This window comes from Triticum urartu, chromosome 5A (assembly GCF_056163025.1).
Source record: "Triticum urartu cultivar PI428250 chromosome 5A, HENAU_Tu73, whole genome shotgun sequence".
Taxonomy (NCBI): Eukaryota; Viridiplantae; Streptophyta; class Magnoliopsida; order Poales; family Poaceae; genus Triticum; species Triticum urartu.
This window is the reverse complement of record NC_141877.1, coordinates 602,412,766-602,425,826: the sequence shown is the minus strand read 5'-3', so window position 1 is coordinate 602,425,826 and position 13,061 is coordinate 602,412,766. Positions and strand designations below refer to the sequence as shown.

At 42.6% G+C, this 13,061-nt stretch overlaps 2 protein-coding genes across 2 annotated transcripts; one reads left to right on the top strand and one right to left on the bottom strand.

The window, feature by feature from the left end:
* Positions 1-4,584: 4,584 nt before the first annotated feature.
* LOC147973248 (uncharacterized) lies at positions 4,585-6,279 on the top strand. Its single transcript, XM_087521997.1, has one exon. The coding sequence runs from the start codon at positions 4,751-4,753 to the stop codon at positions 5,450-5,452; it is 702 nt and encodes a 233-aa protein (XP_087378123.1). The 5' UTR covers positions 4,585-4,750; the 3' UTR covers positions 5,453-6,279.
* A 140-nt stretch (positions 6,280-6,419) lies between these two features.
* LOC147973247 (eukaryotic translation initiation factor 3 subunit B-like) lies at positions 6,420-10,956 on the bottom strand. The gene is made up of 11 exons (XM_087521996.1): positions 10,726-10,956; positions 9,891-10,131; positions 9,280-9,426; positions 9,043-9,171; positions 8,799-8,927; positions 8,644-8,727; positions 8,446-8,570; positions 8,151-8,349; positions 7,530-8,065; positions 7,074-7,182; positions 6,420-6,980 (listed from the first exon to the last, which is right to left on the bottom strand). Exons 1-11 carry the CDS (start codon positions 10,845-10,847, stop codon positions 6,636-6,638), a joined length of 2,166 nt encoding a protein of 721 aa, XP_087378122.1. The 5' UTR covers positions 10,848-10,956; the 3' UTR covers positions 6,420-6,635.
* Positions 10,957-13,061: the final 2,105 nt, after the last annotated feature.

Here is a 13,061-nt window from a genome sequence, read left to right as displayed (position 1 = left end):
GGAAATCACTACTAGTTTATATATCATATAAACACATACCGATTTTTTTTAAAGAAATGCAACCTGAAGAAAGAGCGCAACGTGGCTCGACCATGTGATCTCATGCTCAATGTTAACTAAGATTACCACCAGGCTACTATAACAGAAAATGTCCAGAAGAGATAAACATTTTTCATGTTTTTGTTCCTTCTTGTTCTATGTAAGAACACAACTTATATTCTTGTGTTTCTGATATTTAAAAATGATTATGTGTTACACAAAAGGTACATGACATTTAAAAGAATGTAAAATATTGTAAAACATATGTGTCTACTTACAAAAACATAAGTTGCATTTAATATTTTTTTCATGCATTTTAGAAAAAAAATCATAACAATTTTAAAAATATTTATACAATGTACAAAAATATTCATGTAGTTTACAAAATGTTTGGTACGATCCAAAAATGTTTAACATGTATTTCGAAAAAGATTCTGAAACTCGTATTTGATAAAATCTTAATCATATGTTTAAAAAATATTAAACATGTATAAAAATGTTTTAAGATTATACTGGAAACATAGACACAAAAAAATATTTTAAAAATGCTAATCATGTATTTGGAAAATGTTAAACATAATTAAACTTTTATGTTCTGACGTGTATGTATTTCCAGTGTACAATTAAAAACATTTTTGTACACGTTCAATATATTTTTAAACATATTATTAACATTTTCTAAAATTCAAGTTTTGAAGCTTTTTTTAAAATACTACATGTTAAATATTTTTGCATTGTACGAAACATTTTTCAGCTATGAAAACATGTTTGTACATTGTATGCACATTTTTAAAAATGTCATATTCAGTTTTTTGAAATGTGTGAACATTTTTAAAATGCAACGTATGTTTTTTAAGTCCATAAATTTTACAATGTTTAAACAATTTTAAAAATGTCACGTGTCTTTTTTTGTAACATATAAACATTTTTTAAATGTCACAAACACAAGAATATAAAGTTGTTTTCTTACATAGAACAAGAAGGAATAACAACATGAAAAATGTTTATCCCTTCTATACATGTTGTGTTGTTGTAACCTGGTGGTAATCTTAGTCAACGTTGTCCATGAGGTTAGATAGTCGAGACATGGTGCTCCATTTTTTTGGGTTACATTTCCTTTTAAATTTAATTTCGGTCCGTGTTTATATGATATAGCAGATGTTGATAGCTTTGTTCAAGCGTAAATGATCATTGTTCTGGTGGTTGTCCACACGCCCCAACCAGCGGCAGGTCTTGAGTTCAAAACCCCATTGTCCCTTGCTTTTTAATAATTTTATTTTATGGGCTTATTAATACATAAATAAAAGAAGTTAAGGGCTTTTCGGTCCGTGTTTACATGAAATGTGACCGTATATGAACGTCCGTGCAAGTTCGATGACTAGAAACACATATTTTGCAAGTTTGTGCACCAAACTGCACATCGCCTGCAAGTTCTATGACTCCCAGTGTATTTACCTCTTTATTTTCGCATTGCGACTGGCAGCCATTCCGAGGTTGGTCTTGTCCCTTGCAGAGCGGGATTAGCCTTGGTGGTGGCAATCACAAGGGCACGGTGGTTGTACGGCATTGTTGGGTCGCCTAGTAGGGCCAGAGCCCGGAGAATGTAATTTGGGGCGTTCACTTTGGCTTTTGCTTTTGCGTGGAGTGTTGCGTACCAGTGAGGGCGAGCCCATCGCCGTGCGCGAGGCTCCCTTGCTTTTTAATAATTTTATTTTATGGGCTTATTAATACATAAATAAAAGAAGTTAAGGGCTTTTCGGTCCGTGTTTACATGAAATGTGACCGTATATGAACGTCCGTGCAAGTTCGATGACTAGAAACACATATTTTGCAAGTTTGTGCACCAAACTGCACATCGCCTGCAAGTTCTATGACTCCCGCTGTATTTACCTCTTTATTTTCGCATTGCGACTGGCAGCCATTCCGAGGTTGGTCTTGTCCCTTGCAGAGCGGGATTAGCCTTGGTGGTGGCAATCGCAAGGGCACGGTGGTTGTACGGCATTGTTGGGTCGCCTAGTAGGGCCAGAGCCCGGAGAATGTAATTTGGGGCGTTCACTTTGGCTTTTGCTTTTGCATGGAGTGTTGCGTACCAGTGAGGGCGAGCCCATCGCCGTGCGCGAGGCTCCAATTCTGCAGATCATGCCTGACCTATAGGAGCTATGTCTGTGCCCTGTTTTACCTTTGTCTGTGGAGCGCGTGGAGGTGGACTCTTCGGTGACCTCGTGTGAGGGGTATGTTTCGCCTCTGTCATGTGAGCAACTGGAGGTGCCTGAGTCAATCGTGTTAGTGATTCCCGTGGGTGATGATGTCGTGTTGGTGGTTTTTGTGGCTGATGATGTTGAGGCGGTCTGTATGTTGATGCCTCACTCTTTGGAGCCCAGCCAACCGCTCGCCTTCGTGGAGCACGGAGGTTCCGACGTTGCGGTCACCCACTCGCATGTGGCCGTTGGGAAGGTGGTGTATGTGCGTGACAAGGTCGATGAGATTCTCTTCGAGTTAGAGGTTCACAGCTTGCTCAAGCGTTTCGAAGCGGCTTGTCCTGGATCCGGCAAGGCAATTGTGGAGGAGGCTCTCATCAAGAGCAAAAGTAAGAAGAGTGGTGGCGCTGGAAAGGCGTCTGCAGCTGCTTGATGTATGGTCATCAGTCTCTTCAGTTGTCCATATGGCCTGACTTGTCTTTGTGGTCTTGGTGATGCTCGTGGTCTCTGGCCGAGGTACTCTCGTTGGGAGTGCCTATGCAATGTAGCTGTGTGGAGGTTGGTGGTCGTTATGTGTTGGGTATGATTGTCCGGTTGATTGTGTGCTTATGGGGTTACATGTTATATGAGTAGTCCTCATGTGGTAGGTTTGTATCAGTTTTCGCCCGGTTTTCTATTAATTAACTGGGCAATTCTCTTCTCCTTAATTAATCGATGAGGCAAATCTTTTGCCTCCGTTTTGAAGAAAAAATGATGAGTTTTGGACTTGAACCAACCGTAGTCATAGGTTGTCCAAAGGTTGGTGAATTGGTCCATGGAAATGTTTACTGGTTAGGCTATGTTATGTGTCGTGCCCTGAAGTAGTAGTGTAACCTGACGCTTGCAGCTTCTAACCAATTGCTGTTTTTACTTGTTATTATTGCTAGTGCTTTGTTTGTAACATCTTGTAGCTTCACAGGTCCAAGCACCTACTGAAAATATCCATGTTTAGTAGACATGGCAGATTTTCCCCACTTCGCGAATGAAATCATTTTGATATGAATACGGTCAAATAGAAACCCCAAAAAAAAACAGTTCGATTTTGTCATGAACAACACGGCAAACTTTTCGCCATGAAGAACAATCGAGAGGAGATGTTTTCTTTCGCAAAATCTGCCCTACGAGATTCTTGCCAAATCGAAATGAGCCTGAGAAAACACTTTGTTTTAAAAGACTGTCTCAAGGTCGGTGAATCGGGCAAAATATCAAGGAAACAAAAAAAAATTAAACATTAGTACAGACGCAAACGCTCATACATACGTGCATACACTTATTCCTATGAACGCACGTATGCATATCCTATCCCTATGAGTATCTCCGACAAACTGAGTCAGCATGTCAGGGGCGGAGCCAGCTTATTGTTGTTGGGTTCAACTGAACCCAACGACTTTTTCTGCTACGTACACAAGTACAAGAATTTAGTGGCGTGAACCCAGTAGAAAATCGTAGCTGACCCCATCAAAAGGCTACAAGCCCACAAGCTAATTGTCTCACGCCCTTGATTGTTAGTGGCCTGTTCTCATACGAGATGTATTATACACGGCAGCTGCTCACCCTTATCTTTCCTATTCGATTCCCAACTCGGCTCTCTCTCATCTCTCCTGTTCCGATCGCTTCGTCGCACAATGGCAAGTAGATAATTGCAGACCACAGTGGCAAGCCAACAATTGTAACTTACAGTTGAGGTAGCCCTTGCACATTTTTCTATCTATCCAGCATAAGACGGTAATGGTTTTTATTTCCTTTCCCTAATTTTTTTAATCATTTTTCTATAAGATCTTTGATTGATCTAGATTATAGATCAATATTTTCCAAAGTGACTAAGTTGACATTTTTCAATGTTTTCAAGAAGATGAGAAGCTACACCTCAAGCTACGAAGTAATTTGAGTACTACTCTATTATGTAAACATGTGATTTTACAATATAATCCAATAAGTATGCCCCGCCATGTTCTGTATTTAATGTAAGACAATAGATGGCTTCTATCATATTTCTATTCGTTGTGATGGTTTTGAGCGATACATTTCTATTCGTTATGTTGGTTTTGAGTGTTGTACTCGCGTTGTAAGATGTTGTAAAATTAGACTTTACATTTAGTTAATGAGTGAATTCAATGGCTAAATTTTCTGGCTCCGCCCCTGCAGCATGTCATCTTGAAATTTACGAAGTCACCGTAGGCGCCTCGTCGTCGACGGAAACGTCTTCTCCCACTGAAGGACTTGAACCTGATGGGCGAAACATATATAATATGCATACTTGTGCGTATTCTATCTATAGAAAGAAAAAACATGTCTACTTTCTGTTCTGTCTCGTGCCCTGAAGCAGCGGTAGTAGCCTGACCCTGACGCGACCCAACCAGAGCGCATGCCACCAAAGGCAACCGCCGACGGTTTTGTACGAAATGGATTGACAATCCAAACAACCGTCGTCGATCAACTGCAGACAGAGAGGGAGTTACTTCGACGACAGGCAGATGGGATCCGTGGTGGGCACGGCGGCGAGCGGCGTGGGCACGCTGCTCGGCGGCGCCGTCGCCGCGCCCTTCAGGGCCATCCTCGGCGCGTCCTGCGAGGGCGTCTGCTCGGGAACGTGGGACGTTGCCTGCTTCCTGGAGCACCTCTGCGCCGCCAGCCTGGCCAGGCTCTTCATGGTCATCGTCCTCACCTACGTCGTGCTCTTCTTCGCCTACCTCGTCTGCAAAGCCGGGATCGTCCGCTGCGTCGCCAAGAACGCCTGCAAGGTCGCCGGCGCCGCGTGCTCCGGCTGCTGCCACGCGCTGAAGGGATCCTCGTGCTTCCTCAGGCGCAAGCTGCGGGACACCAAGCGCGTGTACCATGGCCGCCGCGGCCGCCGCCGCCGGCGGCATCCGGACGTGGAGACGGGAGCGGGAGATTGGGGCTCCGACGAGGAGGAGAGCGACGGCGATGGTGGCCACGGTCATGGTACAAGGAGGTGGGGCAGAGCTAGAGAGGGGTCGTCGTCGTCGTCGGTGAGGGAGAGGAGGAAGGACAGGCTGCGCCGGTCGCTGCGCCTCAGGAGACTCGTCTCGCACAAGGAGCAGTATGCTACGGCGAGGAGCCATGGGGCCGGAAGGCACCACCGCGGCAGGGTCGGGGTGCCGTCCACGTCGCTGCGTGTTGACGACGGGAGGAAGTTTAAGCGCGTCCGTAGATAAACTGTCTTCAACGGAGTAGTTCAATTCATTTATCGGCTTTGGTAAAAGAAAATGCTTGATATCGTCAGCAAACTTCATCTTGGATGAAGATTCCTCAAAAAAAAGTGTGAAAATAGTGGAAGGAGAAATGTGTTTGATGTGTTGCTGAAACTTCTTCGAACCTGGGGTAAGGAGAATGCAACATATAATGGTAAGTTCGTCGTAACGAAGCCCGATCTATAAAGGTCAGTACAAGAGTTTTCACCTCACTCAGAAGCGGTGTTTTAATAAGGAGTACTCGCATCCACGAATGCTCATGCTTGCTTCACGCTTTGCCGAAAAGGCATTAGCAAATCGATGGGATGGGTTGTCTCACACCTTATATCACCACCACGACCATCAAGAGGCCACTCATGTCTGCTGGCCGAACGCTGTTGTTGGTGACATGAACCCCTTCACCGGTTTGTAACAAGTTACGCTCGTAGGACCAAATATTCAAAAATTGGTGCAGTTTATTTTTTATTAGTTTACTGTTCAAATGATGCAGATGAGCTCGGGCTCGGAAACAAATATTCGAAAATTGTTTACCTTTTGTAGTATCTTCTTATGTCTTTTGCTTATTTCAAATGGAAACAAGGCTGCCGCTGTGAACGAAGTCGATCAATACTTATGGTTTGTGTGGCTGGACGCATTTTCACTCGTTGAATTGCCAAAACCGAGTTTATCATATTACCTAAAGTTGAGTCAAATTGCCAAAATGCCACAAGTTGGCTGGAAGGTTTGCTTGAGACGAGAAAACACGACACCGTGCATTTCAAATAAGAAAGGCGGGCATTTTCTGACTTGCAACACAATGTTAATCAGATCAAACAGTAATAAATAGAGTAGTGTTGAACACCAAAACTGGGCCCAAACACCAGGAAGAGCATCGTTTTCGAGACAACTTCGATATCGCAGGCAAATAAAATGAAATATGGAGTAACCCAAATTGAAAAACAGATTGATTAACATTCGACCACAAAGTTTGATCTCCTTAAACATGACGGGTGAGTTTAGGTAAAGTGTGCAATACAACTAGCAGAAAGATCAACAAATTATCCGCTTGATCTACGGAGCCTATCATGCAAAACGATAGCAATTTACACGACAGGCAGAAAACGAACACTCAGCAGCAGAGAGACTAGCATGAGCTTCTTCTGTGCTTTCACTCCTGGTCCAGGTCAAAGGCAACAATTTCTTCCGTGACATCCACCAACTCCTCCGCCTCAATCTCCTTGTACTCCGCCTCTTCTTCCTTGTCGCTCTCCTCCCCGCCTCTCAGCTCCATCCTGTATGATCGCTCCTCCTCGTGCAGCTGCTTCCACTTGGCCACCCATCCTTGCCATTCCTCTTGAAGCTGCGTCCGTCTCTTGCGCTCTTGCTCGCCCACCTGGTTGGACACGTCCAGATCCTCTTGTTCATACTTCTTGCTGTACCGCTTGAGGTTCTTTGAGATGTCCTCCTCCTTCTCAGGAGTAAGTAGAGATGGTGGCCTTGGGCGCCATTGGAACTGTACCATCATGCAGTAAAGGATGAAGCATTACTACAGCATATGCATGGAGAATTGGGGATTCAAAGAACAAAGGATGGACCGAAGCTCTACCTGATAGAAGTGATCCTTTGAAATCTTGTAAATTAGCTTCCCATTGAAGGACCAAATTTGGAAACCATTTTCCATCTCATGAACCGACGTAACTGCAGTTGCGAGAAATCTGAACAAGCAAGTTCCACAATCGTCTTAGTTCATCAGTGGTCAAATGGAACACATTTTATTTTAGTTCTACTAAATTACAAGGAAACCAATCCATGGAAAATGAAACACACTATTACTATTTGTTGCTCTCAACTAATAAGTCCATACAATTTGAGGGTGAGTGTTTTAACAGGTGAAGAAAAATAAAGTTTCCATCTCAGCTGAGCCTCTATGTTCCCAGTGTTCAGGTTATGTATAATAATTCCTAACCAATTCAGTAGATGTTTATTATTGCTTTAACACTTGATTTTGTAAACTTCACCAGATAGTGGCGTCAGGAAAAAATTCATCAAGTGATCAGCTCACCTTCCAGTAGGATCCCACATGATGTCAGTCGCCATAAAATGTTCTCCTGTCGCCATGGTCTCAAGATCATCAACGTTGAAGAACTCCAGCTGGCCATTGAAACCCTTCAGCCCTGCCAGAACAATGAAACGCCCAGCAGGAGACCAGAACAATGCATTGGCCTGCTTGCCCTTGAGTGTGGTGAGCTTGGACACACGACTAACATTATTGTTGACTGCTTTCATGGTGTAGAAACTTATATCAGGCTTAGGCCCATCACCATGAATAACAGCAAAGCGGTGACCTTTAGGCTCCCATGCAAAGGCAATTATCTTGTCATTCTTGTTTTCCAATTCAAAGACCTCAATTGGGATGTCTCGTTCCTTGATTCTGAACAGCTCGAACCCAGTGTAAATGCTCTTCTTTGTTTTTGTGTACCTGTCTACCTGGACAGCCAGATATTCTCCATTGTTCTGCCAGTACATTTTGCAGTCGCTAACACTGAAAAGGTTTTTCTGCCGAATCTCCTCTTTGCCCGGAATTTGCACAAGACTCACCTTTCAACACAAAGCACATATTTTAGCATTCGATGCTAACTGAATGAACATCTTAGAAGAGGTAAGTGTAGCAATTTGTACTTACCCTGGCAGGCTGGTTTCCACCACCTAATTCAGGCACAAAGAGTGATATGATAGGATCAGTAGGAGACCAACTGAAGTCAACCACATTTTCTACCTTTAGGGACTTCTTATCGATAAGAGAGAACGTATCAGTCTCATAGACAGATATGACATTCTTTCCAAGTCTAGCAAAATACTTATCATCTCTTCCACCACCCCACCTTAAAAAACACATGAAAAAAACCATATTAAGCATCAACTCGGGGCAACCTAATAAGTTGTGCATTCACTTCAAAGTACAAAACTAGTGTTTTCACCTGAAGATAGGCCATGAAACACCAGAGACACCCATATTTCCACCAGTAGTGAAATCATCAGCACTTCCCTTGAAGTCCCGCATCACTTTTCCAGTGCGTACATCAAAGATATTTAGTACGACCCTCTACAAGCATAACAATGCAAGTCAGATAGGACCCAAGACATGACAGAAAATAAGTCTTATCACATTCACTTACATGTGTGTCCCTAGGGTTGCTGGGCTCCTGGCTGCTGTAAGTGATCAAATATTTCTCACCGGGAGAGAAATCAATGAGTTTCACCTGTCACAGGTAGCTGTCAGCTAAAAGAACATTGTGTATTGCATAGATTAACTGTTAGCAGAAGCCAGTACCTGTGGATGAGCAAAGCGCATTAGACGAACAAACTTATCATCACCACCCCACACCTGTGCGCCCTGCCTATGCACGGTAGCCAAGTGTGTTCCAAGAGGGGACCATTGGATATAACTATCCGTCCAGTACTGGCAAAGAAGGATATAGGATATTAATTAAAGTTAGTTCTCCGTATAGAATAGGCCTCCCATGAACTTTATTTCCATTTCGTAATACAAGCTAAATCCACAAAAAGTTAAGTACCTGCTTTTGGTACACAAGCTCAGGCATTGCCCGTCTGGCATCGTTCCAGTACACTTCAGTAAACGTTCCAGCACGGATCACAAACTGATCTCTGGCCTTATCATCAGTTAGCCACTTCAGAAGATTTTCCTGCAGAACACAGACATATAACACAAATTACATGAAACCTCTCGTAACTTTAAGAAACAACATTGTGCGTGCGTGTGTTGGGGGGGTGGGGGTGGATAGAGCACATACTCCAGGAGTGTATGGCTTGATTTCAGCTGGCGCCCATTCATCAGGAACTTTCATGTACTTCTCAAAGTCATCAAACATATTAACAGCAAATATGTGAGATTTGTCCAGTTTGTAGCCGTTTGTTTTTTCCCTAGCAAGCTCAGCTTCCTGGCACATTGTCAAACAATCATCTTTGAGGGACATGAATAATTTGAGAGTCACAGAACAAAAAACAATTTATGAAAGCAAAAGTGGAGTTCAGTTGGGACAGACATTTAAATAAATTTGGTCATAACTGCAAAACACTATAACACAATAGCAATAATCCAGTAAAACTAGAAGTACAGATATTCTTGCTTCGAGCAATCGTCTTTGTACAGGAAAAACCTATTAATTAAGCAATCAAACAAACTCTACCCAAACAAAGATGTTTTTCATGCATGTTTCCTCTCTACTGATTATCTTCTTCCGATCCATGTTAACTACTAGTAAAAACGTGAAGCAGGATAAATAATTCAAATGAAACTGGGATGACCTTTTTCATAGAAGGAATGCACATGACTTGCAAAGGTAACAGAATCATTCCATGATGCAGATAAGTAAATAAATATAACTGACAAGAAGCAACATACCTGCGGAGTGTTATATTCAATGAAGCAGTAGCCGTAGGTCTTCTTGGTCTCTGGGTGTGTAGGCATCCAAAGCCCACCTTCTTTGATGACACCAATTTGACTGTATATCTTGCGTACGACGTTCTCCAGCTTCTCATACTTTTCTGGGGGAACAACGGGCAGATTGTCCACCACAATAATGTTTGAAAAGCCCATCTCCAGCTCTGGAATGTCTTCATTCTGAAGTAAATCCTCATCATCACTGAAAATATAATCGCAAAAACACAGGTAACAGAGTCAAGATATACCCCAAGCCAGGAAAGCTGTATATAGATAAACAATGTGAAGATGCCCCCCTCCTGGTCAAGCAGGATTGAGGTATTCTTCTTAAACATGTTGGATCTTTGATGTAGCTACCCTAATAATTAGCTGATTAGTGTCATGTAACAATGTATCAGCAGCACAACGGTATTGCACAATAAATAAAAGCAGTAATAGACCGATTGTATAAGCAAAACAGCAGCACATGTTTACAGCTCTGCACAACTGAATAACGCCAGTAAACCAACCAAGATGGTAGATGGTAAGACGGACCATGTAGTGATCTACTTGAACATACAGAGTGGATCAGCATACTAGTGTACTGAACACAAAGCAAGCAAGCATTTCTGTTGAAAACTACACACCACTAGAATGAATCTGCGGCCAAAGAAAATCATTATTTCACAGATTCTAACAATCCTGGAGGCTCCAGGAGCTTGCATCCCGTCCCGATGAGACAGATATACTCTAAGCAAATAGGGCCATCAACCAACCAGGTGACGGATCTGGAAGGACGTGCGGTGTGGGTGGATACCTGAGGATGTCGAAGTCCTCGCCGGGCGGGAGGGTGATGGAGTCGACGTCGACGGAGTCGAGGTCGATCCCCAGCTCCCGCGCGCGCGCATCTATGGCTTCCATCGAGATCGCTAGCGCCATCTTCGTCTGCAGTGGATCCTCAGCGCCCGGAGGCGAGGACGGCGGCGGCGGGGGAGACGCTGCTGCTCTAGCTAGAGCTAGGGTTCTGGAATGGATGCGGCGGAGTGATGGGCTCTGTCAGCGACCTTATGCGCGACGCCCGTGCCATTCCTGGGCCTGGGCTTCAGTCTGCAAATGGGCTGACACAGCCTGCATGTGCTGCTGATACCAGCGTAACTAATTTTGCTCTCTTCTAAAAAAACTAATTTTGCTCAAAAAAAAAACCAGCGTAACTAATTCTCAAAAATCCCTAAAACAAAAACTAATTCTAAAAATCCCCTAAAAAAAGCATTTGGGCCGTCCAATCTTGTCTGTCCCTCGATCTGAGCCGTCCTTCTTGTGCTCTACTCGCGTAGTGAAAAATCCCCTGTGTCCTCCTTCTCATCCCATCTCGCCTGGCCCCACCCCTTCGCATCTCCCTCTATGCTATGTCGTCGACTCTCTCTCTCTATGCTCTGCCGTTGACGTTGTCGCTTCTCCACCCATATGCGTCACCGCCGGCTGAGAAGTTGGCTTGAGTGATAAAAAATTTGTGTCCTGGGTGGGGTAGAAGTTGAAATCCTTGCTGTCGAAATACTTGCTATTTCTAAATTTATATATAGTGTCATGCATGCCTGGAATACATTACAACTCTCACTACAAGAAACCAAAAGCTTGATATGGCTGGAGCTTGATTTCTTTTTTCCTTTTTAATTGTTGATTGTTGTTATGCTCTTATTTTTCAACATTTTTTCTATAGTTTTAAATAGCGTGATAAGCCTCTTAGCGGCGGATCTCTTCTAAATGAAATAGCATACTATAGCGGAGTTATAGCGCGCTACTTAAAATGTTTGTTCATTTGTTTGGACCAAAGTCTCTTAGAGCAAGACCTTCGCTATAGCGAGCTATTTAAAATCATGATTTTTTTTACTTTCACGCTAGTATTTAATGTTAGGCCTTAAGCGACTGAAACACATCCCTTCGTCTCATTGATCTGTTATGCGAGGCAATTCCTTTTGATTCGCCCAGTTTGGTCCTTATTGCATATGCAAGTAGCAAGCTGCTACTTCTTGTATTTACGAATTAATTATGTGCTTTGGTGTTAGTTATCCTTTTTGAAAAATGTAGTGCATTTTTTAACTCCTGTTTTGTATTGTTCAGACTTCTTTTCTCTGTTGTAAGAGTGTTGTTGGTCACGTTCGTAATGATATTTGGCAATACATGTATCCAGAGTTTTCCTATGTTATGATTTATCTTTCCTAAAACCAATACATTTTTTTGCTTGGGTGACTTGTTGCTTGCATGCGTGATGGACATGCATCCATGGTGAATTGATGATCTTAAGCATGTCGGAGAACATGACAAAAGACATCCATGATGGTGAGCTTCACTTCATTGCTCCATTGCAATCCCCGAAAGGTAGAGTGTTTTAGTTTTATAGCTTTTATGTTCTGGTTGCATTGTCACCTAAATATTTAACATTCAAGGGTTTGGGTTTGTTGTGTGTCTTGTATTTTGAGAACATTTTCATTGACTTGGTCTCCATGATGCGAACAACAATGTCTTCATCTTCAGATATTTGCTTCTGCTGCCTAATAGAGATGATTGCCTTCTTTTAGTTGACATGCTGAGAAACAGTAAATCGATAATTATTTAGTTCATTGCATGGTCAGATCTCCATCCTAACGACCACTCTACCTGTGGCGTTTTTGTCCTAGACTACCAGGTTAGTATGAAACCAGCACATCTACATTCTACTTGGTACAACTTGTGTGCTCCTTACTTTCTCAAGAGGGAACAAAAAGTATGTTACATGGAAATTTTGACATGATAGATTGTGAACAGCTACTTTAGACATGGACTATATGGAACAAATTAGTCATAAGTTCCGACTTAATGTTGATATTACTGGCTCTCCAATAATGGTGTGTACACAAATAGTGATAAGAGAATGTTACTATACAACCCATGCTTTAGTTTTTGCCAATATGTACATTATGTTTAGAGTTTTTTTTAATTCCTATGGTGTAGATTGATGATATATGATGCTTTCATGGCTTAGTACAAGAAATAATCGATGATATTCCCTAGCCTGGGGTCATTGGTTGCTATTTTTTATTGTCATAGTTTGGTGTTTGCCATCTGAAAGTGGATTAAGATGGATACAACAAACTAGGAGTGCTTTAATTTGCATTG

Excerpts from the sequence above, each read along its gene's own strand:
- LOC147973248 (XM_087521997.1), top strand. The coding sequence starts at position 4,751 with ATGGGATCCGTGGTGGGCACGGCGGCGAGCGGCGTGGGCACGCTGCTC.
- LOC147973247 (XM_087521996.1), bottom strand. The coding sequence starts at position 10,847 with ATGGCGCTAGCGATCTCGATGGAAGCCATAGATGCGCGCGCGCGGGAG. Across the intron at positions 9,427-9,890 it reads TTGAATATAACACTCCGCAG|GAAGCTGAGCTTGCTAGGGA; the intron begins GTATGTTGCTTC and ends ACAATGTGCCAG. Across the intron at positions 8,350-8,445 it reads GTTTCATGGCCTATCTTCAG|GTGGGGTGGTGGAAGAGATG; the intron begins GTGAAAACACTA and ends GTGTTTTTTAAG.